At 54.6% G+C, this 21,730-nt stretch overlaps 1 protein-coding gene across 1 annotated transcript in view; it reads right to left on the bottom strand.

Annotated features, from left to right (window-relative positions):
• Positions 1-1,622: 1,622 nt before the first annotated feature.
• Positions 1,623-21,730, bottom strand: part of UBE3C (ubiquitin protein ligase E3C) — a 109,599-nt gene continuing 89,491 nt past the window's right edge. Inside the window, exons 19-23 of the mRNA XM_079785657.1 lie at positions 21,165-21,377; positions 17,753-17,941; positions 17,593-17,659; positions 10,620-10,750; positions 1,623-3,308 (exon numbers count right to left, since the gene is read on the bottom strand). Of these exons, the coding sequence (XP_079641783.1) occupies positions 3,138-3,308; positions 10,620-10,750; positions 17,593-17,659; positions 17,753-17,941; positions 21,165-21,377 (771 nt within the window). The 3' untranslated portion in view covers positions 1,623-3,137. The remainder of the gene's footprint in view (positions 3,309-10,619; positions 10,751-17,592; positions 17,660-17,752; positions 17,942-21,164; positions 21,378-21,730) is intronic.

Here is a 21,730-nt window from a genome sequence, read left to right as displayed (position 1 = left end):
GGGAGTTCAGAGCTGCAGTGACTCAAACCACACGGTAAGGACATCCTGTGAAGACCGAGTATCTAGGGGCCCCACTTCACAGACGTGTAAGCACAGGCACAACGTCCTTGGGCTTCTCACTCGCCCCCAGAATCTTCTGGAAGCAGAGACGCACGCAGCCTCGCCTGCAGCCAGCCCAGTCCCCTCCTCCGTCTCCAGTCAGATCACCACACACGGGTCACCAAGCTGTGGTAGCGCTCTCTGACCCGGCGGAGGAGTTTTATATTTGTTTTGGGGGTCTGGCTGTAGGCAATCAGCCACGAGCTGTGGTTAGCTTATTTGAGGCTCTCACCTAGGCCCCGAGTTCCTCTTTTATTTGCATTCCCGTGTGCTGTGGGCTGTTGTCTTTCTTTAGTCTTAGCAGCTCACATGCTATTGTACCCGCCCTCACCCCCTCGGGAGCCCCCGCACGGTTACCCCAGCGCCCTCCTCGGCTGGGTGGCCCGTGGCCCAGGCTGTGGCTGCCAGGCCCGCAGCCGGTCATGGGCAACGCTTGGGGAGAGAATGCCGAGCGCCCAGGACACCAGCAAACACCCATGTGAGCCCGCAGCGCGTGGGCACCGGGAGAGCCTCCCTCCACTGGGCCCGGGCTGAGCACAGCACCGCCAGCAGCGAGAGGGCAGCCAGAGGAGGCGCCCCCGAGGGCGAGGGCGGTCCCCTCAGACTCTCCTCAGCACCATGGGGGTGCTGCCCGCCCGGAGAGAGGAGCCGGGGGAGGGACGGGGGGGGGGGTGCTGCCCGCCCGGAGAGAGGAGCCGGGGGAGGGACGGGGGTGCTGCCCGCCCGGAGAGAGGAGCCGGGGGAGGGACGGGGGGTGCTGCCCGCCCGGAGAGAGGAGCCGGGGGAGGACGGGGGTGCTGCCGCCCGGAGAGAGGAGCCGGGGGAGGGACGGGGGTGCTGCCCGCCCGGAGAGAGGAGCCGGGGGAGGGACGGGGGGGGGGTGCTGCCCGGAGAGAGGAGCCGGGGGAGGGACGGGGGTGCTGCCTGCCCGGAGAGAGGAGCCGGGGAGGGACGGGGGGTGCTGCCCACCCGGAGAGAGGAGCTGGGGGAGGGACAGGGTGGGTGCTGCCCGGAGAGAGGAGCCGGGGGAGGGACGGGGGGGGGTGCTGCCCACCCGGAGAGAGGAGCCGGGGGAGGGACGGGGGAGGGACGGGGGGGGGGGGTGCTGCCCGGAGAGAGGAGCCGGGGGAGGGACGGGGGGGGTGTGCTGCCCGGAGAGAGGAGCCGGGGGAGGGACGGGGGGGGTGCTGCCTGACGAGAGGAGCCGGGGGAGGGACGGGGTGGGTGCTGCCCGGAGAGAGGAGCCGGGGGAGGGACGGGGGGGAGGGGTGCTGCCTGACGAGAGGAGCCGGGGGAGGGACGGGGTGGGTGCTGCCCGGAGAGAGGAGCCGGGGGAGGGACGGGGGGGGGGGGGGTGCTGCCCGGAGAGAGGAGCCGGGGGAGGGACGGGGTGGGTGCTGCCTGAAGAGAGGAGCCGGGGGAGGGATGGGGGAGGGACGGGGGGGGGGGTGCTGCCTGAAGAGAGGAGCCGGGGGAGGGTGGGGTGCTGCCCAATGTGAGCGGGGGTGGGGGGTGGGGGGTGGGGTGGTGGTGGGGTAGTTGCTGCTGGATGAGGGCGGCGCTGCCAGTCCTGGCCCAGCCCCCTCAGTGCGCCCACATTAACAGAAGCTGTGGTGTTACGAGGGCAGATAGAACCAACTGCAACTCTTTGGGGTATGACTCCAACACAACCTTGGGAAAAAACATTTAATGCAAATATTTAGCCACTGGAACATACAGATAAATAAATAAGCTCAGGATCACTGAGAAAAAATAAAAAAATCAAATAAGTATAATTGCCCATTTCATTTTAGTCCCAGGTATTTTCAAAATACTGAAAATAAAATGTACAAATTAACTGGTAAGCAAAGGGGAAACAGAACATTCGACATAAAACAGCCTGAAATAAAAATGAAACCAACAAGGACAAACCCTAATTACTTTATTTCTGTGTGTATCAAGACTACAAATAGCATTTAACACTTAATTTATTATTCCAATTAAGAAATTACATGTTTTGATAATGGTCATTGTCTTAAAAGTGTCATTCAGTCCCGCCCGTGAAAGGATATTGCTCATCGGGTCAGTTCGGAGGGACAGCCCGGAGCCGTCAGCGAGCAGGCCCCGCTCTCACAGCCGCGCGCCCTTCAGCAGCCATGGGGTCCTGATAAAGTGCCGATGGCGCGGAATCGCCCACACTCCTCCCTAGACGCGCACGTGGGGACTGTCCCGCCTTCAAAGCAGCACCATTGAGGAAGCGGAGGGTGCAGAGCGTGGCGGGTTACCCCAACATCCAGGGCGACGCCAGCTGCCCCCGGACGAGGCGTTTGGTTCAAGTGACTGGATCGAGCTCAGTGTCTGCTCCCACGTCGTCACTTACTGTGGTCACAGACCCCTCTCCCCAAAGCTCTCCAGAGTGGAGACACATGGGAGAGACGGAGCGCCCTCCCCCACCCCACAGTAACCGCCAGACCACCGTGAGGAGGCCCATGGTGCGCCCCAAGCAGGCATGCCGTCCCTGCGGGAGCAACGGCTCGGCAGGCACAGGACACCACCACCACGTGTCTCTTCTCAGCCCTCGCCCTCAGGGAAAAGGCAGCAGGAAAACGCCTTGAGTTTGAACAGTCAGGCTTGTAAACAGCTCAGCCCACGAGAAGCAGTGCCCCTGAGTCAGCACCCAACCCACAGAGTCCGTGCGAACAGCAGCAGCGCCCGGAGCCTGCCCAGGGCCCCTCAGCCCAGGGGCGCCCGGCGAGGGAGGCCTGGAACCCATCAGCAACGCCAAAGCTGCATCTTTGGTTAATTTCACTGAGTTGCCACTTGTCTTAAAACTGTGTTCTTGGCAAAAGTACGGAATGAGCCGCATGGCACATGACATGTTATTTTAAATGTAAGTTACTTGAAAAGCAATGCCCATCTGAGTAAGTGACAGTGACTGAAACCACGTAAAAAACGAAGGGGCTGGAGAGCGGCGGGAGCCCCGCCTGCGCGTCCTCGTGGGCCTGGGGGGCTACTTACGAGGCGGCGGCACAGCTTCTCCGCAGAGGTGGCCGCCGGACTCAGCTCAGCTCGAAGCCCGCGGCGCACTCGATGGCGTAGAGCAGCTTGCTGCGCAGCAGCGCCTCGTCCTGGAACTCGGGCAGCTTCAGCAGGTTCATGCAGGTGCTGGCGGTGGGCAGCCGCTCCAGGTCGGAGCCGCCGTTGTGAATGCAGAAGGCGGGGTACAGCTCCTGAAAGACGTCAGCTAGCTTGGCCTTCAACCAATTTTAAAATGCCGAACACGACACAGCTCACACGGCGCTGTAGTGACGTTATCTGCATCAACACCCACCCACCGGACAGAGCCGTGGTCGGCAAACCACGGCTCTTTGGCCCCTTGAGTGTGGCTCTTCCACCAAATACCACGGCCTGGGCGAGTCTATTTTGAAGAAGTGGCGTTAGAAGTTGTTTAAGTTTAAAAAATGTGGCTCTCAAAAGAAATTTCCATTGTTGTCCTGTTGGCATTTGGCTCTGCTGACTAATGAGTTTGCCGACCACTGATGCCCCGCTGACCAGCGTGGTGCGACCAGAGAACACACCCGGAGCCGGGCCCCACTTTGACAGGAACACCGGGGTGAGGCCCTGCCACGGCCTGAGCAGGACAGGCCCCGGCTGACACTGCACGTCAGCCATGCTGCTCTGTGTGTGCGGGAATTCAGCACACGTTCTGTGATGGGCAGGACAGGCAAGAGCACAGCCCACAAACACGCTGACCTCTGTGCGTTCACCACAGTTACATTAAGCTCCACTTAAACAACACATGTGGCATGTGAAATGGCCTAAAAAAGGTCTTTTTTTCTAATTATAGTTTGAACACGGCTTTCAGTGTCTCTTAAGCACGTCAGAACAGGAACGTGAGAGAAGCAGAAAGACCATGACCGTTGCCACCCTCCCTGAGCCTTTTTTTTTTTTTAAATTTCTTTATTGATTAAGGTGTCACATATTTGTCCTCATCCCCCCATTCCCATCCCACACCCCTCCCCTTGGATGCCCCAACCCTCTGTTGAACTTAAGCATTGGTTAGGCTCATATGCATGCACACAAGACCTTTGGTTGATCTCTCCCCCCTACCCCCACCCTCCCCTATCCTCCCTCTGAGGCCCGATAGTCCGATCGATGCCTCCTTGTTTCTGGTTCTGTTCTTGTTCATCAGTCTTTGTTGTTCATCATTTCCCCTAGATGAGCGAAATCATGTGTCACTAGAGATATACTTATAAGAATTGAATGTGCGACGAGCAATAATAGTTATGCTGACAGGCAAATGAATCAGTCTGTAGTGAGTTTCTTTCTGGACCAACAGTTCTTTTGAGACCCAATATCAATGTCCACCAGTTCCCTATGAGTACATGTCGGCACTGACCCCTCAGCTCTGGATGGTGGACAAATGGTGGTAATGCAGGTCCGACTCCCTCTGGTTTGGTCTCGGCCGGACCCGGGGCACTGATTCACCCGGATCCAGGGGCCCACGGCCTCACCCGGACCCGGGGCCAGGCTCACCCGGATCCAGGGGCCCACGGCCTCACCCGGACCCGGGGCCAGGCTCACCCGGATCCAGGGGCCCACGGCCTCACCCGGACCCGGGACCCAGGCACACCCGGATCCAGGGGCCCACGGCCTCACCCGGACCCGGGACCCAGGCTCACCCGGATCCAGGGGCCCAGGCACACCCGGATCCAGGGGCCCACGGCCTCACCCGGACCCGGGACCCAGGCTCACCCGGATCCAGGGGCCCGCGGCCTCACCCGGACCCGGGGCCAGGCTCACCCGGATCCAGGGGCCCGCGGCCTCACCCGGACCCGGGGCCCAGGCTCACCCGGACCCAGGGGCCCGCGGCCTCACCCGGACCCGGGGCCCAGGCTCACCCGGACCCGGGGCCAGGCTCACCCGGACCCAGGGGCCCGCGGCCTCACCCGGACCCGGGGCCCAGGCTCACCCGGACCCAGGGGCCCGCGGCCTCACCCGGACCCGGGGCCCAGGCTCACCCGGACCCAGGGGCCCGCGGCCTCACCCGGACCCGGGGCCCAGGCTCACCCGGACCCAGGGGCCCGCGGCCTCACCCGGACCCGGGGCCCAGGCTCACCCGGATCCAGGGGCCCGCGGCCTCACCCGGACCCGGGGCCCAGGCTCACCCGGATCCAGGGGCCCACGGCCTCACCCGGACCCGGGGCCCAGGCTCACCCGGATCCAGGGGCGCATGGCCTCGCCCGGACCCTCCCTGAGCCTTCTGAGTGTGCCGAGGCAATGCTCTCAAGTGCCCCCAGGCCAGTGGTCGGCAAACTCATTAGTCAACAGAGCCAAATACCAACAGTACAACGATTGAAGTTTCTTCTGAGAGCCGAAAACCGACTTCTGCGCATGGGCCACGAAGTTTCAATCGCACTGTACGTGCGCGCCCGCACGTGGTATTCTGTGGAAGAGCCACACTCAAGGGGCCAAAGAGCCGCATGTGGCTCGCGAGCCGCAGTTTGCCGACCACGGCCCCAGGGGAACCAGGCATCTGCTGAGAAAAGACTGTGCAGGCGGGCAGTGAGCGCCGGGTAAACACGTGGTCATGTGACTGGGTGAAGGCAAGCGTGGATTTATTTTGCAGCTAAATGCCATGTCTTAGTGTTTCACTCCTAATGCTCATCGAATTTCCTACTCGGAGTCTTAAAAGCAGGAAAAATGAAGTTCCTCACTGAAACTGGAGTCAAGGGCAGCACCTCACGCATAAGTAAGCAGTGCCGCGGGCTCGGCATTAATTCAGAGTGAGGAGAGCTCCCATTGATTATGTGGCCTGATGGCAACGTAACAGTTTTCTACAGCACTTTAATGATTTTTTGTCCGTAACAATCACAGTCATTGAACATATTAAACTTTAATTAGCTTTAGCTGATGTTACGCTCTCCCACAACCTGGCACTAGGGTGTCAGGGCACAAACTGCACGTACGCGTCCTCCCCCCAGGGCCTGGCTGCAGGCAGGCCTCCCTGCCTCCTCCGATCTGGCCTGCCCGCCCCGGAACCCGCTCACGGGAAAGCATAGGAATCAACAGGAAGGTGATTTTCCCAACGTGAAGTCTGACTTACGTTGAAAACTCTTAAACTCCACATGTGACATATTGTAGTTCACTGAAGAGATCTACAACAGGAAGCCTATCCCCTGCTTCCCAAACAGCGTGTTTCAGAATACGACGCACTTAGTTATGGCTGCACAGGGACCAACAGGGACAGGTTAGGAGGGCTGGTCCCCACGGCTGGACCCAGAGGCCGCGACCACACACTAGTTCTCAGGAGCTGCACCCGGCCCTCTGCTTATCGACAACACTGTTGGCTACGACAGACCAGGCACCGGCAGAAATCTCTGGGCCTGAATTTAGCTTAATTTTCTTATTTGTAGGTTAGGTGTTGTTTAGAAATCAGAAGATACTGGAAGCCTGGTCTGTCATAATAAACTTTACTGGGAAGAACCAAGATGGCGGTATAGGTAAACACCAGTACTTCTGCCTCCTAAAACGACATCAAAATTACGACTAAAATACATAACAACTATCACCCAGAACCGGGGGAAGGCTGGCTGAGTGGAAGTTCGACAACTGGCGAGGTAAAGAAGAAAGTGCATGACACTGGTAGATGTGGAGGTGCGGAGGCACGGAACGGGCTGGCACACGGTGCACCGCTTTTTTAATCGGGAGAGATACAAGCTCCTGCTTGCTCTGAGCTCCAGTGCCGGGCGAGACTCTGGGAGACCCGGACACATACGGGGAGAAACTGGACTGTCTGGCACTGGGGCAGGAACGCGGGGGCAGCTTTCTTCCAGACGGGGTTCCTGTTCTGGGACCTCCCCGGTGCAGGGCTGACTGGCAGCCATTGCTGTTTGCTCCACCCTGGAGATTCCTGGAGACCCTGCCCTACCCAATTTACAACCCCACCCAAGCTTTGCGCAGCAGCTTTTGCATATGAATGGCCTGTCCTTTCTCAGCCTAAAACCTGTCAAACAAGCTGCAGCTGGGTCAGGGAGCCCCAAAGCTATCAAAAGAAGGCCCCCAAGGCTGGCACCAGCAGCAGCCTGCCTTGCTTCACAGCTGGGCCTTGTCTGGGCACTTCCAAACCCGATACAAAGAAGAGGAATCTGCAGATCTCTCTGTAGCTCCTGCTGGGTAGCTCCTGCTGGGTGGCCCCAGGCAGTGGCTGACTTTGCACCTTCTTGGAGATCCAAGAGCCAGTGTACCCAGTGGTCAGTGTGAGACCATCCAGATTACAACTCTTCACATCCATAAGAGACACACTCAAGAGGCAGACTCAGGGAGCACCAAAGCCCCACTGAAGCAAGTCCTGCCCCATAAGGGTGTCTCCAGCACAGAAGTTCTCCCATCGTAGACACAACTGGTCCTCACAGCCAATTGGCCTGGAGGTCAATTCCCCCCAGTGATACCAACAGCAATCAGGGCTCAACTACAACAAGACGGTGCACACATCCCACAAAGGGGTGCACCAAGAAAGGCCACCTCAGGTGATTGGGGAGGCTGAGCTACTGGGCCCTATAGGACACTAACCACACAAGGCCACTCTATCATCTCAAGGAGACTTAGCAGCTACCCAATACATAGAAACAAACACAGGGAAGCAGCCAAAATGCAGAGACAAAAAACATATCACAAATGAAAGAAATGGAAGAAAGCAAACTACTGAATATAGAGTTCAAAACCACAGTTATAAGGTTACTCAAGAATCTTCTAGAAACCTACGAGGAACTTAGTGAGACCTTCAAGGTTCTTAGTGAGAATTCAAAAAAACTGGAAAAGGACCAGTCAGAAATTAAGCATACATTGACTGAAATAAAGAATAATATACAGAGATCCAACAGCAGACTAGAGGATCCCAAGAATCAAGTCCAAAGATTTGAAATATGAGGAAGCATAGAACACCCAACAAGAAGAGCAAAAAGAAAAAATAATCCAAAAATTTGAAGATAGTGTTAAATAAAGGAGCCTCTGGGACAACTTCAAACGTACCAACATCCGAATTATGGGGGTGCCAGAAGAAGAGACAGAGCAAGATATTAAAAACCTATCTGAAAAAATAATGATGGAAAATTTTCCCTAACTGGTGAAGGAATAGACTTACAAGTCCAGGAAGCACAGAGAACCCCAAACAAGAGGAATCCAAAGAGCACCACACTAAGACACATCATAATTAAAATGTCAAGGGCAAAAGACAAAGAGAGAATATTAAAAGCAGCAAGAGAAAAACAGTTAGTTACCTACAAGGGAGTACCCATATGACTGTCAGCTCATTTCTCAACAGAAACTTTTCAGGCCAGAAGGGAGTGGCAAGAAATATTCAAAGTGATGAATAGCAAGAACCTACAACCAAGTTTACTCTACCCAGCAAAGCTATCATTCAGAATTGAAGGGCAGATAAAGAGCTTCACAGATAAGAAAAAGCTAAAGGAGTTCATCACCACCAAACCAGGATTATATAAAATGCTGAAGGGTATTCTTTAAGAAGAAGAAGAAAAAGATAAAGATAAAAAATTATGTTCAACAAAGTGACAACAAATACGTATCTATCAAGTGAATCTAAAAATCAAGTGAATAAAAAAATCTGACGAACAGAATAAACAGGTGAATGTAATAGAATCAGGGGCATGAAAATGGAGCGGCTGACAATTCTCAGGGGGAAGGGAGTATGGGGGTGTGCGGGAAGAGATTGGACAAAGATCTTATATGCATGTATGCAGTACCTATGGACGTGGACAGTGGGGGGGGGCGATGGCCTGGGGGGGGGTGGGAACCGGGTAAAGGGGAACTATGGGGGGGGGGGAAAGAGGGACATCTATAATAATCTGAACTATAAAAATTAAAAAAAACCCCACACAAAACCAACAAAAAACTTTACTGACAGCCCTAACTGGTCTGGCTCAGTGGACAGAGCGTTGGCCTGCGGACTGAAAGGTCCCATGTTCGATTCCCGTCAAGGGCATGTGCCTTGGTTGTGGGCACATCCCCAGTAGGGGGTGTGCAGGAGGCAGCTGATTGATGTTTCTCTCTCATTGATGTTTCTAATTCTCTATTCCTCTCCCTTCCTCTCTGTAAAAAATAAATAAAATATATTCAAACAAACAAACAAACAAACAAAAAAACCTTTACTGACAAAATTACCAGATGGCAGCGTGGCTGGTGTGGCCCAGTGGTTGAGCGCTGACCTATGAACCAGGAGGTCACAGTCTGATTCCTGGTCAGGGCACATGCCTGGGTTGTGGGGCTCAGTCCCCAGTGAGGTGCGGGCAGGAGGCAGCCCATCAATGATTCTCTCTCATCATTGATGTTTCTCTCTCTCTCTCTCTCTCTCTCTCTCTCTCTCTCCCCCCCTTCCTCTCTGAAATTAATAAAAATATTTTTAAAAACATTACCAACAGCATGGAAACCTTCGTGCATAAGAATTTAATTGTCGTTGCCGTTTGTGTCACTGGATGAGAAATGGTTCCACGGAAACCCTTTCATCAGCCCCTCATCTGCACGTGCATGTGTCACTTGGTCTGTCCTGCGCTCCAGTCCCAACACAGCACCACCTCCAAACGCCCTCCCCGAGTGCCCACGGCGCCAGACCCATCAGTGAGGGGGCTCATGCTCCCGGCCCGGGTGTTGCCGGCACAGTGGTTCCCGAGGCCTGTTCTCTGAACAGACGGGATCTTCTGTGGCCGTCACCGTGGTGACCCGCACGTGTCTGTCCTGTGGCTGACTGTGAACCCGTTTCTGGGTCGTGTGTCTCGTGCTGCGTGCCGCCCCTCCCTACCCCCTCGCAGAGTCTGACTCCTCACAGCCCTCAGGAGGCCGAGGCTGCGACAGGAACGCAGGGGCGGCCCGCTCCGGCCCTCTTCCTCTGACCATTCAGCTGCGGTTACGGAAGGGGCTTGTGTTTCAGGGAGCGAGCAGGAAAGACACTTCCTCTGCTCACCCGCAGACAGGTCAGGACAGAGACACAGATGCTAGAACGGGGTGGCCAACGTGAACAACTGGTGACGGTGGTTCCGGGTCCTCTGCCCAGTTCTTACACGTAATCTATAGCTGTGAAGTGTGCAACAGGCCAGGTAACAAAACCGGACCATGTGCTTCTGCTCGCACACCTTCTCCCCAGACAGAGCCTCCACCTCCACCCTGCCTCCCTCAGCCGGGCTGCAAGTAGCCCAGGATGCACGACAGACCTGGAGGCGGCAGCTGTGACAGCCAGAGCAGTGGACGAGGCGTGCCCGCGGGCTCACAGCCACTGCGCTCATCGGACCACCCGCAGGCACCGTGGGACACGGGGACACGGAGTGGACGCACAGGAGAGAGACCCAGTGGATGTGGCTGCAACACCCGTGGGCAGTGCTCCCGACGCAGCACCAGGTGACGCGCCGGGTGCCACACTCACTGCACATCAACACCACTTCCCCGACTCCAAGTGCCCGCGCCAGAGCCCCCGCGGCACCCACTGCCTTTCTCAGTTACAAAGGGTTTTAAAGCAAACGCACAAGCAGTACCTTAAAGCCCAGGAGAGGGGGCCGGGAGCAGCTGGTGACGAACTTGAGCAGTTTGCGCTTCTCCTCGTCGGTGAAGCCCTCCACGACGCGCCAGAAGGCCCGGATCACAGGGTGGTCGGCAGAGTAGCCCCCTGACAAAGGGACACGTTGTGTGAAAAAGCAGCGGTGCGCAGTGGGGTCCCCAGGGCCCTACCACAGGGCGCTACAACATCACCACATGGTGGTGGCGGCTCCTGGCGGAAGGCCACCTCTACCAGCACCTCTTAGGCCAGCCCGGGGTGACGGCAAGCTCAGAGGGACAGAGCCTTTGGGGGGACCCCTGCTCACAGGACACGGCCGGGTCTGAGCTCCGGGGGCTCTGCTAGGCGTGCCCTTGGACCCGGGGGAGCAGCCCTGAGGGGCAGGAGCTGCAGGAAGGTGGCCCGCCGCAGGGCAGGCCTGGGGCTTTTCTGTGACAGGGCCTGATCTCAGTGTCCACTCGCTTTATCACCTGTGGCCGACAATCAGACCACTATTCCAAAGTGTAACATCTGCTACTTACAGCTCTTAATCTGCTTAAGTGCCTCCTAAAACTGAAGTAATTGCCTTATATTGTTCCCTCATTGTTAATACACTACAGAAATAACATCAATAAAATACCTTAAGTGCATTAATTGGCACTGACACGAACAGGATGCTATTTGAACCCTATTCACTGGCACAGCCGCCACCGGGAAGGTGTGAGCGGGGTGGACGGGGTGTGCAAACCCCAGGACACCTCCTGGCGGGGGCGAGGCTGAGCTGGCTCCTCCAGACTCAGGACCCGAGCGGGACAATGATTTCCTTTACACCCACAGGAGAGTTCAAGTTCAGAGCAGTGGGAACTCATTACAGAGGGGAGACACATGCACACATTTACACGTACACGAATAGACACACGTGTGTATCTATTTATATAAATAAATGATTTTAGCAAATTTATAGTTTGCAGCCATCTACACAGCCCAGTTTTAGGACATTTCCAGGAACCCCACGCGTGCCCTCAGGGATACTTCACACGGAATTCCTCCCGCAAGACGAGAACCTTCCGCCCGGTCCACTCCCAAACCTTTCGAGTGACCCTGGAGGAAGGCCCACGCGGCACCAACAGAACAGGAGCAGAGGCGACGAGCCGGTTCCGCTTTAAAGGCGGTGGTGAGGTAACATGAAACCACCACGGAGGCCCTCTGTGCACAGCTCAGCGTTCACACAGCTGGTGCTGGGCACCGGCGCTGCATTTCTAGCCAAGCCTGCCCAGCCCTGGACCCTCCTGCCCACTCCCAGGGTCTCGCAATGTGCCGGTGCCAGGCATTGTGTCCTTTGGTGCGTGTGGCTTATTTCACTTGGCATGTTTCCAAGGTTCGTCATGTTGGAACACGTGTTTGAACTTCATTTCCTTTTAAGACAGTCCTCTCCCACTGTACGCACAGACCATGCTTGTCTGTCCTTAGGGGGAGGTCGGGCTGCTTCCACCTTGGCCGATGGGGAACAGTGCACAGCCCTGTACGGGTTCCTGCGCCCACCACCCGGGGAGCACGTTGGCGTGGAGTGCGGGCTCACACGGCAGCCGTGTGTCGAGATTCTGGGAACCACCGACCCCCTGCACGGCGGCCATTTCCTGCCCGTGTGTATTTAGAACGCGCTCTCGCAGTCCTGCCTGCCTTTCCATTTCTGAGAGGCAGCTTTTAAGCACGAAGGCGTTGATGCTGAGGAACTCCAATCCCACCAGCATTTTTCCGGGCTGCGCTTTGGTGCACATCTCTGCCTAATCCAAACGTCAGGGAGACCGTTTACAGTATTTTAGAGGCTTCCCCTGGAGGTCTGCGATCCGTTTGTGTCTCTACATACGGTGTGAGGAAAGGTCCACGTTCACACTTTCTACGTGATATTGCCCCTGCATCATTAAACAGGCAAGAATCAAACGAGCGTATCAGGAAGATCTGCTCTGAGCTCCAGGATGGTCCCGCTGATGGTCAGTGCCTGTCCTTGGCCAGCGCCGCCCTGGGGGCTCTGAACCAGAGTCTAGGCTTCAACTCTGCCGGACACAACTGTTTAGGCTGCTTCAGGCCCTGTACATTTCCACATACAACAGGTGAGCTGCTGAGGTTTGATAGGGATCGCATTAATTTGTAATTAATTTGCAAGAATTGCATCTCGACAACTCTGAGTCTTCCAATCCCTGAGAACAGACTGTCCCCCATTCATTTAAGTCTCCTGTAAACCATGTGTAAGTCTGCATTTACTTTGCTAACTTGTATTTTATTCTCTTTTGATGCTCCTTTGAATACATTGTTTTATAATTCCATTCATTGTCTATAGAATTGCTTCCTGCACATGGATCTACGCTGCAGCCTGCTGGCCTTGCTCTTCAGCTCCCACGGCCTTTCTCTGGTCACGTCATCTGTGTACTCCTTTCACTCTTCTTTTCCAAGCTGGATGTTCCTTTCCTTCCTTCTCCCCCTCCCTCCCACCCGCCTTCCTGCCCACCTAGATCACCCACTGTACTAGCTAGAACCCCCAGCACAACGTTGAGGAAAAATAACAAAAACAAGTCTCTTTGCCTCGGGCGGAGCATCCGGCTCCTGCACGCTGCAGATGCCGCAGGGTGGTGGGGTGAGTTTTTCACCGTGTCCTGCATTGGGTTAGGAAGATCTCTCGCACTTGTTTCTGGAGAATGTTTTTCCTGGGAGGAGAGGCTAAGATGCTCAAAAGCTGCAACTACTTTCTTCTTTTTCTTTGCGTCCATTGCGATGATGACATGGGTTTTGTCCATTATATTACCAATATATCAATACATTTTCAGATGCTAAATTAACCTGATATCCATGGGATGAATACTCCTTGATTTAATCATTTTTATGTGCTGCTGGATTCAGTTTGCTAATATTTTGAGGATTTTTGCATCTATGTTCATGAGGGACATTAATCTATAATTTCCTTTTTTTTTTTTAAAAAAAGTTTTTATTTATTAAAATTGATTGGGGTGACATTGGTCAACATGAACATATAGGTTTCAGGTGTGGGTTTCTATATTACAAGATCTATATATTTTCTCTGCCTTTGATTTCACGCTAATTGTGATCTTTGTAGAGAAAAAATCCTCCTCACTCCACCATACCTCTCAGGACCACACAGGATATGCTTCTATGGCTTAAATATTATTCTTTTTTTAAAAAAATGTTTTTATTTATTTCAGAGAGAGGAAAGGAGAGGGAGAGATAGAAATATCAATGATGAGAGAGAATCACTGATCGGCTGCCTCCTATATGCCCCCAGTAGGGGGCGGAGCCCGCAATCCAGGCATGTGCTCTGACTGGGAATCGAACTATGACCTCCTGGTTCTTGGGTCAACACTCAACCACTGAGCCACACCAGCCAGGCATGCTTAAAAAAAGCCCTGGCCGGGTAGCTCAGTTGGTTAAAGCATCGTTCCCATACACCAAGGTTGTCAGTTCAATCCCCGGTCAGGGCACATATAAGAATCAACCTATTAATGCATAAATAAGTGGAAAAACAAATCAATGTCTCTCTCTTTTTCTTTAAAATCAAGCAATCAATACAATCCTCTCTAATAAAACGGTAATATGCAAATTAACCATCACTCCGCTACATAAGCCACGTCCACCAGCCAAGTCACGCCCACCAGCCAATCAGGGCGAGTATGCAAATTAACCCCAAACCAAGATGGCTACAGCCACAGAGAGCAAGGTTTCCCAGGTAACAGAGGAAGCCAAGCTTTCCATAGCCGTTGCAGGCCTAAGCTTCCACTCAAGCTACAAAGTTTCAATTATAGAAGGTAAACAAATTCAAACAAATGGCGGCAGAATGGAGCTTGAGAGAGCAGGCCAGGGTTGCCGGCGGCAACAGGGGAAGCAAAGCTTTCCGCACACCCTGGCCGGGCCCACCCGCTTAAGGCTACGAAGTTTCAATTGTAGAAGGTGAATTAACTGCCCCAGAAATGGCTGCTGCCCCAGAAATGGCTGCCACCCCAGGCTACAAAGTTTTAATTGTAGAAGGAAAATAAATTCCAGATACCAGGTCCTCTGCTTGGGTTGCCAGGGGGCGTGGCCGGCCTGCAAACCACCACAGGCCCCTCGCTCAGGCCGCCCCACACCCCAAGGGAACCCCCACCCTTATCTGTGACACCCTTCAGGGCAAACCAGCTGGCCCCCACCCGTGCACCAGGCCTCTATCCTATCTAATAAAAGAGTAAGATACAGATTGATCATCACTGCAACACACAATATAGCTGCCTCCATGTGGTCAAAGATCTTGCCCCCATGTGGATACAAGATGGCCACTACAAGATGGCCAGCAGGAGAGGGCAGTTGGGAGGCACCCGGCCTGCAAGGGAGGGCAGTTGTGAGGGACCAGGCCTGCAAGGGAGGGCAGTTGAGAGGGACCAGGCTTGCAAGGGAGGGCAGTTGGAGGTGATCAACCCTGCAGGAGAGGGCAGTTAGGGGTGACCAGGCTGGCAGAGGAGGGAAGTTGGGGGCAAACAGGCTGGCAGGGGAGCAGTTAAGCATCAACCAGGCTGGCAGCAGAGTGGTTAGGGGGTGATCAGGCTGGCAGGCAGAAGCGGTTGGGGGCAATCAGGAAGGCAGGCAGGCAAGCAGTTGGGAGCCAGCAGTCCTGGATTGTGAGAGGGATGTCCGACTGCCCGTTTAGGCCCGATCCTGGATCGGGCCTAAACGGGCAGTCGGACATCCCTCCAGGAGTCCCAGATTGGAGAGGGTACAGGCTGGGCTGAGGGACAACCCCCCGCCGTGCACGAATTTCGTGCACCGGGCTTCTAGTTAAATAAATAAAATAGAAAAAAAAAGTACAATGAAGAAAAATCACCTGTAATTTCATTACTTATAAATGACCACTACCATTTCATAAAACTGAAATGGATAAAAAGTTTTCTTGGTTTTAAAAAGTAAATTATGCCCTAACCCAGTGGTCGGCAAATGGCGGCTCGTGAGCCACATGCGACCGACACCCCTACTTCTTCTAACGCCACTTCAAAATAGACTCGCCCAGGCCGAAAACCGACTTCTGCGCATGGGCCACGAAGTTTCAATCGCACTGTACATGCGCGTCCGCACGTGGTATTTTGTGGAAGAGCAACAGTCAAGGGGCCAAAGAGCCGCATGTGGCTCACGAGCCGCGGTTTGCCGACCACTGTCCTAACCGGTTTGGCTCAGTGGATAGAGCGTCGGCCTGCGGACTGAAAGATCCCAGGTTCGATTCCAGTCGGGGGGGGGCGGGGGGGGGGGGGGGGGGCGTGTGCCTTGGTTGCGGGCACATCCCCAGTAGGAGGTGTGCAGGAGGCAGCTGATGGATGGTTCCCTCTCATCGATGTTTCTAACTATCTATTCCTCTCCCTTCCTCTCTGTAAAAATCAATAAAATATATTAAAAAAATAAAAATAAAAAGTAAATTATGCACAGTGTATAATCAGAGAATAGAGAAAGGGAAACAAAATTTTAAAGAAGCAAAAATGACTTAAAATCTCAGGACCATTTACTATATTTACTTTTATCTTATTTAACTTTAATAAGTTGAATATAAGTGGTCATATGATATGTATTTTCTGATATATGAAATACTTTAAGTGTTCATGCACACGTTAAAGGCAGTCCCAGTGGCTCACAACTGCAATCATTAAAAAAATTTTTTAAATTGATTTCAGAGAGGAAGGGAGAGGGAGAGGGAGAGACAGAAACATCTACATGAGAGACACATTGATTGGTTGTCTCCTGCATGCAGCTCTACAAGGACTGGGGAACCTGCAACCGAGGTAAGTGCCCTTGACAGGGAATCCAACTCATGACCCTATGGTCCTTGGGCCGATGCTCTAACCACTGAGTGAAAACTGGCCAGGCCCATGAGGTTCAATTTTTGTTGTTATTGTTAATCTTCACCCAAGGATACTTTTTCCGTTGATTTTTTTAGAGACAGTGGAAGCGAAAGGAAGAGACACACCGATAAAAACATGGATGTGAGAGAGACACATCGATTGGTTGTCTCCATCACTCCAACTGCGGACGGGGATTGAGCCTCCAACTGAGGAAGGTGCCCTTGACTGGGATGGAACCGCAACCCTTCAGTCCGTGAGCCAAACTGGCTAGGACCATGGAGTTAATTTAAAAAACACACCACATGTTTTTATGGACTTCAGAGAGAGGAAGGGAGAGGGAAAGGGAAAGAGAAACACCACTGAGAGAGAAACATCCGTCAGTTGCCTCCTGCACACTCCTCACTGGAGATGAAGCCTGCAACCCCGGCATGTGACCCAACCAGGAATCCAACTGGAGAGCTCCTGGTGCACGGAGTGATGCTCAGCCGAGCCACACGGGCTGGGCACGGCGAGGTTAATTTTCACCATTTACCAATGCCCAAGGCCGCCACTCCCACCCCAACAACCGCCCAAGGCTCCGGTTTGGTGACAAGGCTGCTGAGCATCTTTCAATGTGCTCACTGGCCACTTGTGTATCTTCCTTTTGGTTTTTCATTTTCTTGAAAAGCAGTAACATTTAAGTTTAATTTAATAAAAATAAAGATTCCAACAAGGCCCAATCTTTAGTTTTTCTGTTCTTGCTGGCGGGTGTTGGGCTAGCACTGCTCTTAAAAGGAAAAGACCAGTGTGCGTGGAGACTTCAGAAGACAGGAGGCGAGGAGGAAAGCCCCACACGATGCAGAACAGTGCGTAAGGACGAGGGGAATGGGATGGAACTTGCATGTGAACACATGAAGGTACCAAGAAGAGTCATAACTCACGGTGGGAGGGGAATGGGCAGACGGGTCACGAACAGGAGAAATGTCGCTGTGGCCCCGCTTTACACTCTGGGTGTTAAGCCCACATTGTTAAAAACGTGTTAGCTACAAAAAAATGTCCACTGAAAACCACTGTGGGAACATGGTCATCGGGGACACTTCCAGGAATAAACAGCGCATGGCGGTCACATACCTGAGTAGTTGGTAAAGGACTTCAGGTCCTCTAGACTTATGGGAACTTGTGCACCAGAAATCAGTACCTGAAACAAAAAAGTAATTCATAAACCAGGAGGCCGGTGTGCGGAAAGCCGTGTTACGCCAGGCCCAATGCCCAGGTGCCAGCGGGCACGGACCTGAATCTCCTGCTGGTCGAACATGCGCAGCCACTCCAAGTTGACCACGTTGGCCAGGCCCTGCCGGAAGGCCAGGCAGTGCTGGCGGATCTGCCTGTTCAGCCTGTAGTCGGCCACCAGGTGGATGTATGCAATCCGGTTCGCGCTGGTGACAGGGATATCCTTTCCGCCGAATTTTAGTTCTACTACCTGTGAACATTAAAACAAGGGCTCAAAATTCACACACGAGAGCCAGAGAGAACAGTTTCATGGAAACGGGCTGGTGCTGCCGGTAAGCGGGTGTAAGCAGTAGGCACGCACCTGGAACCCCGCACATGACTGCGGGCCCCGGCTCAGCGCCTCAGCCCGGTATCAAGGTCACTGACCAGCCTGCGGTCTCCACAGCACTGAGGACTGAGGTGACAGCAACCATGGCCCTTTCATTTAGAAATTACAAGTCACACAGGGCCAGGACACTAACTCTCAGGCTAAACAACTAAGTAGGTTTAACATCGTCACACTTGTCCCGAGATGTCCGTGTTGTGGGGCATGTCGCCTGAATGTGCGGCCCGCCCAGCTCCACAGACATCGCATTTCGCAGCGGCTCAGAGGCTGGGCTCTCCGGCCATCCTGGGCTCAGCCATCCCAGAGCAGCTCCGCCCCCTGAGCTTGAGGACGGCCTCAGACTGGCCCAAGGTCACTACCACCAAGGACTCCTGACTCAAGCCCATGTTTTTCTACACAACATGGGCCCACCGTAAAGCCTGAGCAGTGCCTCAGGGGGTGTGTGTAAATAAGTGAAATTCCACGCTCCTTTTAGGCAGGCCAACAAACAGCCACGCTGACTACACGGAGGAAACATGTGAGAGCAGAACCACTGTCCCAAAGGGAAGACAGACTAGCAGAGCCTCAAGGTGACGAAGTGTTTGCATATCTCGGGCCTTGAAGTCAGGACAGCCTGCCGCGGCTCCGGGCTCTCCCCCAGGCAGGGGCTTTACCAGTGACTTCCTTAAACTTCCCAGTTCGATGCGTCAGTGTAATTATTCTTGTGCACTATCATCTATAATCTCTCTACTTTGGGGAATTTCCATGAGTAACTGGAACATCTTCCCGCCACCTTGGCTGTGAACACACCCAGCTCCCATTAGCAGGCCCCACTGCCCTGAGGCTTCGGGGACCTGTGGAGTCACCCCCCGGGGGAGCAGCAGCGCTGTGTCCAAATGTCCTTAGGACTTCACAAACCTCACCTTTAAAAACACCTGGGTGCCGCATGGTTGGAAATGCAGCTCTATGGTACGGAGGAAAATGAAACAAAAGCAACCAAGTTGCAACCAAATAAAGACCGGCTCTGTCTTCCCCACCCTCACTTTACCGTGGGGGGGGGAGGGGGGGAGGCCGTGGCAGCACTCTTTCCGTGGCTCCTACTGGGGATTTAACCCGCACCCACTTCCGCAATACCAGCAGGCTGAGACAGACTGAAAATTCAGGCACCACAAAGATGATCCTTTCAACCCCGCCCCCCGAAGTTTGGACACTGGGATGTGTAAATCTCCACGTGTGACTTTTAGTTCAGTGTTGAAGGCATCATTCTGGCGCGCGCACACCCGCGTAGGATTCTGCGCCGAGGGAGGAAGCCGATGCAAAGACAGGAGTCGCTCATTTCCCGCGGGAGCGAGAGGCTCCACCCCTCAGCACGGCTGTCACTTGAGAGAGAAGAAACAAGGTGCTGACCGGGATGTGGCAAGCACAGGGCCCTCGAGCATTGCCACCTGCCCAACAGTTCCCCATGCAGGCGGCTACCCAGGACCCGGGAAGCATTCACGCAGCCATGTTCCCGGTGGCACAGCCCTGACTCCTGAGACAGCTGATGCCCATCGGCAGCTGAGTCAGTCTGGCACACGCATGCCCGAAGTGCCGCTCAGCCTCAGAGAGGAATACGTTCTGGCCCCTCCTGCTTCCTGGAGAACCTAGAGGACATGTGCTCAGTGAGAACCTGCCACCAAAGGACAAATGCTGTGTGATTCCAGCTGGGCGAGGGGCTCCAAGAGTGAGGTTCAGAGACAGGCCGTGGGCGGCGGGGCCAGGGACTGTGCAGTTAGTTACCAGGTCCCGCCTGCCCACCCCCCCGACACTTAGTTCAAGACTCTGACCTACAGAACGTAACGTCAAATAAAGATCGCAGTGGAAGTCACGGCCTGTGACTCGGGGACCACTTCCAGACCACGCCCTGACCTCCGCGGAGCTGTGTCCCTGTGCTCACTGCTGCCAGCCTGGAATGCGCCTGGGGCTGCCACGTACCAGCCCGACCCCCAGCAGCTGGAGAAGGGACATGGCTGCTCTTTTGTTGTTGTTAATCCTCACCTGAGGATTTTCCCGTCGATTTTCAGACAGCGTGAGAGGGAGGAGGGGCGGGAGAGAGGGAAAGAGGTGGATTTAAGTGAGAGAGACATGTTGATTGGTTGCCTCTCACAGGCTCTGACTGGGGCCAGGGATCGAAACTGCAACTGAGGTGCATGCCCTCGACTGGGAACCGAACCTGTGACCCTTCGGTCTGCAGGCCACGCTGGCCTTTCTGAGCCTCGCGCAGGCCCAGGCACACCGCAGCAGCTGTGGACGGGACACTGGCGTTCTCAGCCCACGGCCTTCAGTGCTTCTCCACAGACCACAGGCTAAAGCCCAGACGCTACTTGGCACCCACCTCCCCCGCTGCTGCACAGCCTCTAGCTCTGCTCACCCACCGGGCGCCTCCGCGGGGCTCCCCTGAGCGCTGTCTCACCCCAGACACCTGCCCTTGCTGGTGCCGGCGCTCCCATAGGCCCACCTCCTGCAGCACAGAGGCCGGCACAGAGCGGCGTGCATGTCCCACAAGGGAATGAGGACACAAAGCCTAGCCCAGTGCATGGGTAACAGGACACGAAAAGAACGGAGACGGCACTGACCCCAACGGGTGCGAGGTGTGTCCAGCACAGTGCGACGTGTGCCTGGCCGGGAGCGGGGGTGAAGGAGGACCTGTGCGGGCGATGCCTTTGCAACGTTGAGTCCACCCAACACCAAGCCCATTTACCACGCAGCTGCGTTCACACTGGCAAAACCGCTGACCTCTGAAGCCTGGATCAGAAGCCAAGTCACAACGAAGATTCAGAGAACAACGTTGCAAGACAACCATGTTGTTGTTAAGACACAACTGCTAGATTCAGAAGACTATGGATGGACATAAGAATAGCCAAATGCCTCTTTCCTGGAGACACATTTGTCTGAACACCAAATGAAAGTTAGAGAACCCCGAGGTGACCTGAAATCTAACGAACAGAATGAGGGACAGTAACGCATGTGACTTGGAAGGTCCTCCGGCCACTGGGCCCGCCTGCGTGGACCCGGGGCCTGCTGGCACGTGCCCTGACAGCGCAGAAGCCTCCGGCCCGGCCCGCCGTACCTGGGCCTCCCCGAGGTCGTTGTTCACCACGGTGAAGTTCAGCCCCAGCTCCTCCACGTCGCCCCCATAGCTCTTGAGGAACAGCAGGTTCCGGTAAACCTCCGGGTCCAGGGAGGCCAGGTGGTGGATGTCCACGTCGGCGCTGGTGCCCAGCAGCTTGGACAGGAAGAAGCCCGCAAAGGGCAGCTCCACCAGCATGTTTTCGTAGAGAGCCTGCAACGGGACGGGAGACAGCGGTCAGCCTCACGGGTTCCTTCACGGGCCCTAAAAACCAACACGCACGTCCAAACTGCTATGTGACACACTACTTGGTGAGCGGTTAACTTATCAGGGGCCAGCCCATAGTCCAAGCATTCAATGCCTGCATTCAGTACGTCAAAAATTCTAGAACAGACCATCAAAGAATTTTAAGGCTGAAATCATAGAAGGTTAATACCAATGGGGAGTTTTAAATTTTTAATTCTCACCCAAGGATATGTTTATTGATTTTAGAGAGGAAGGGAGAGGGAGCGAGAAACATCAATCTGTTGCCTCCCGTGTGTTCCATGACGGGATGGAACCTGAAA

The sequence above is a fragment of the Cnephaeus nilssonii genome (assembly GCF_951640355.1).
Source record: "Cnephaeus nilssonii genome assembly, chromosome: 12".
Taxonomy (NCBI): domain Eukaryota; kingdom Metazoa; phylum Chordata; class Mammalia; order Chiroptera; family Vespertilionidae; genus Cnephaeus; species Cnephaeus nilssonii.
This window is presented reverse-complemented; position numbering and strand designations above follow the sequence as displayed.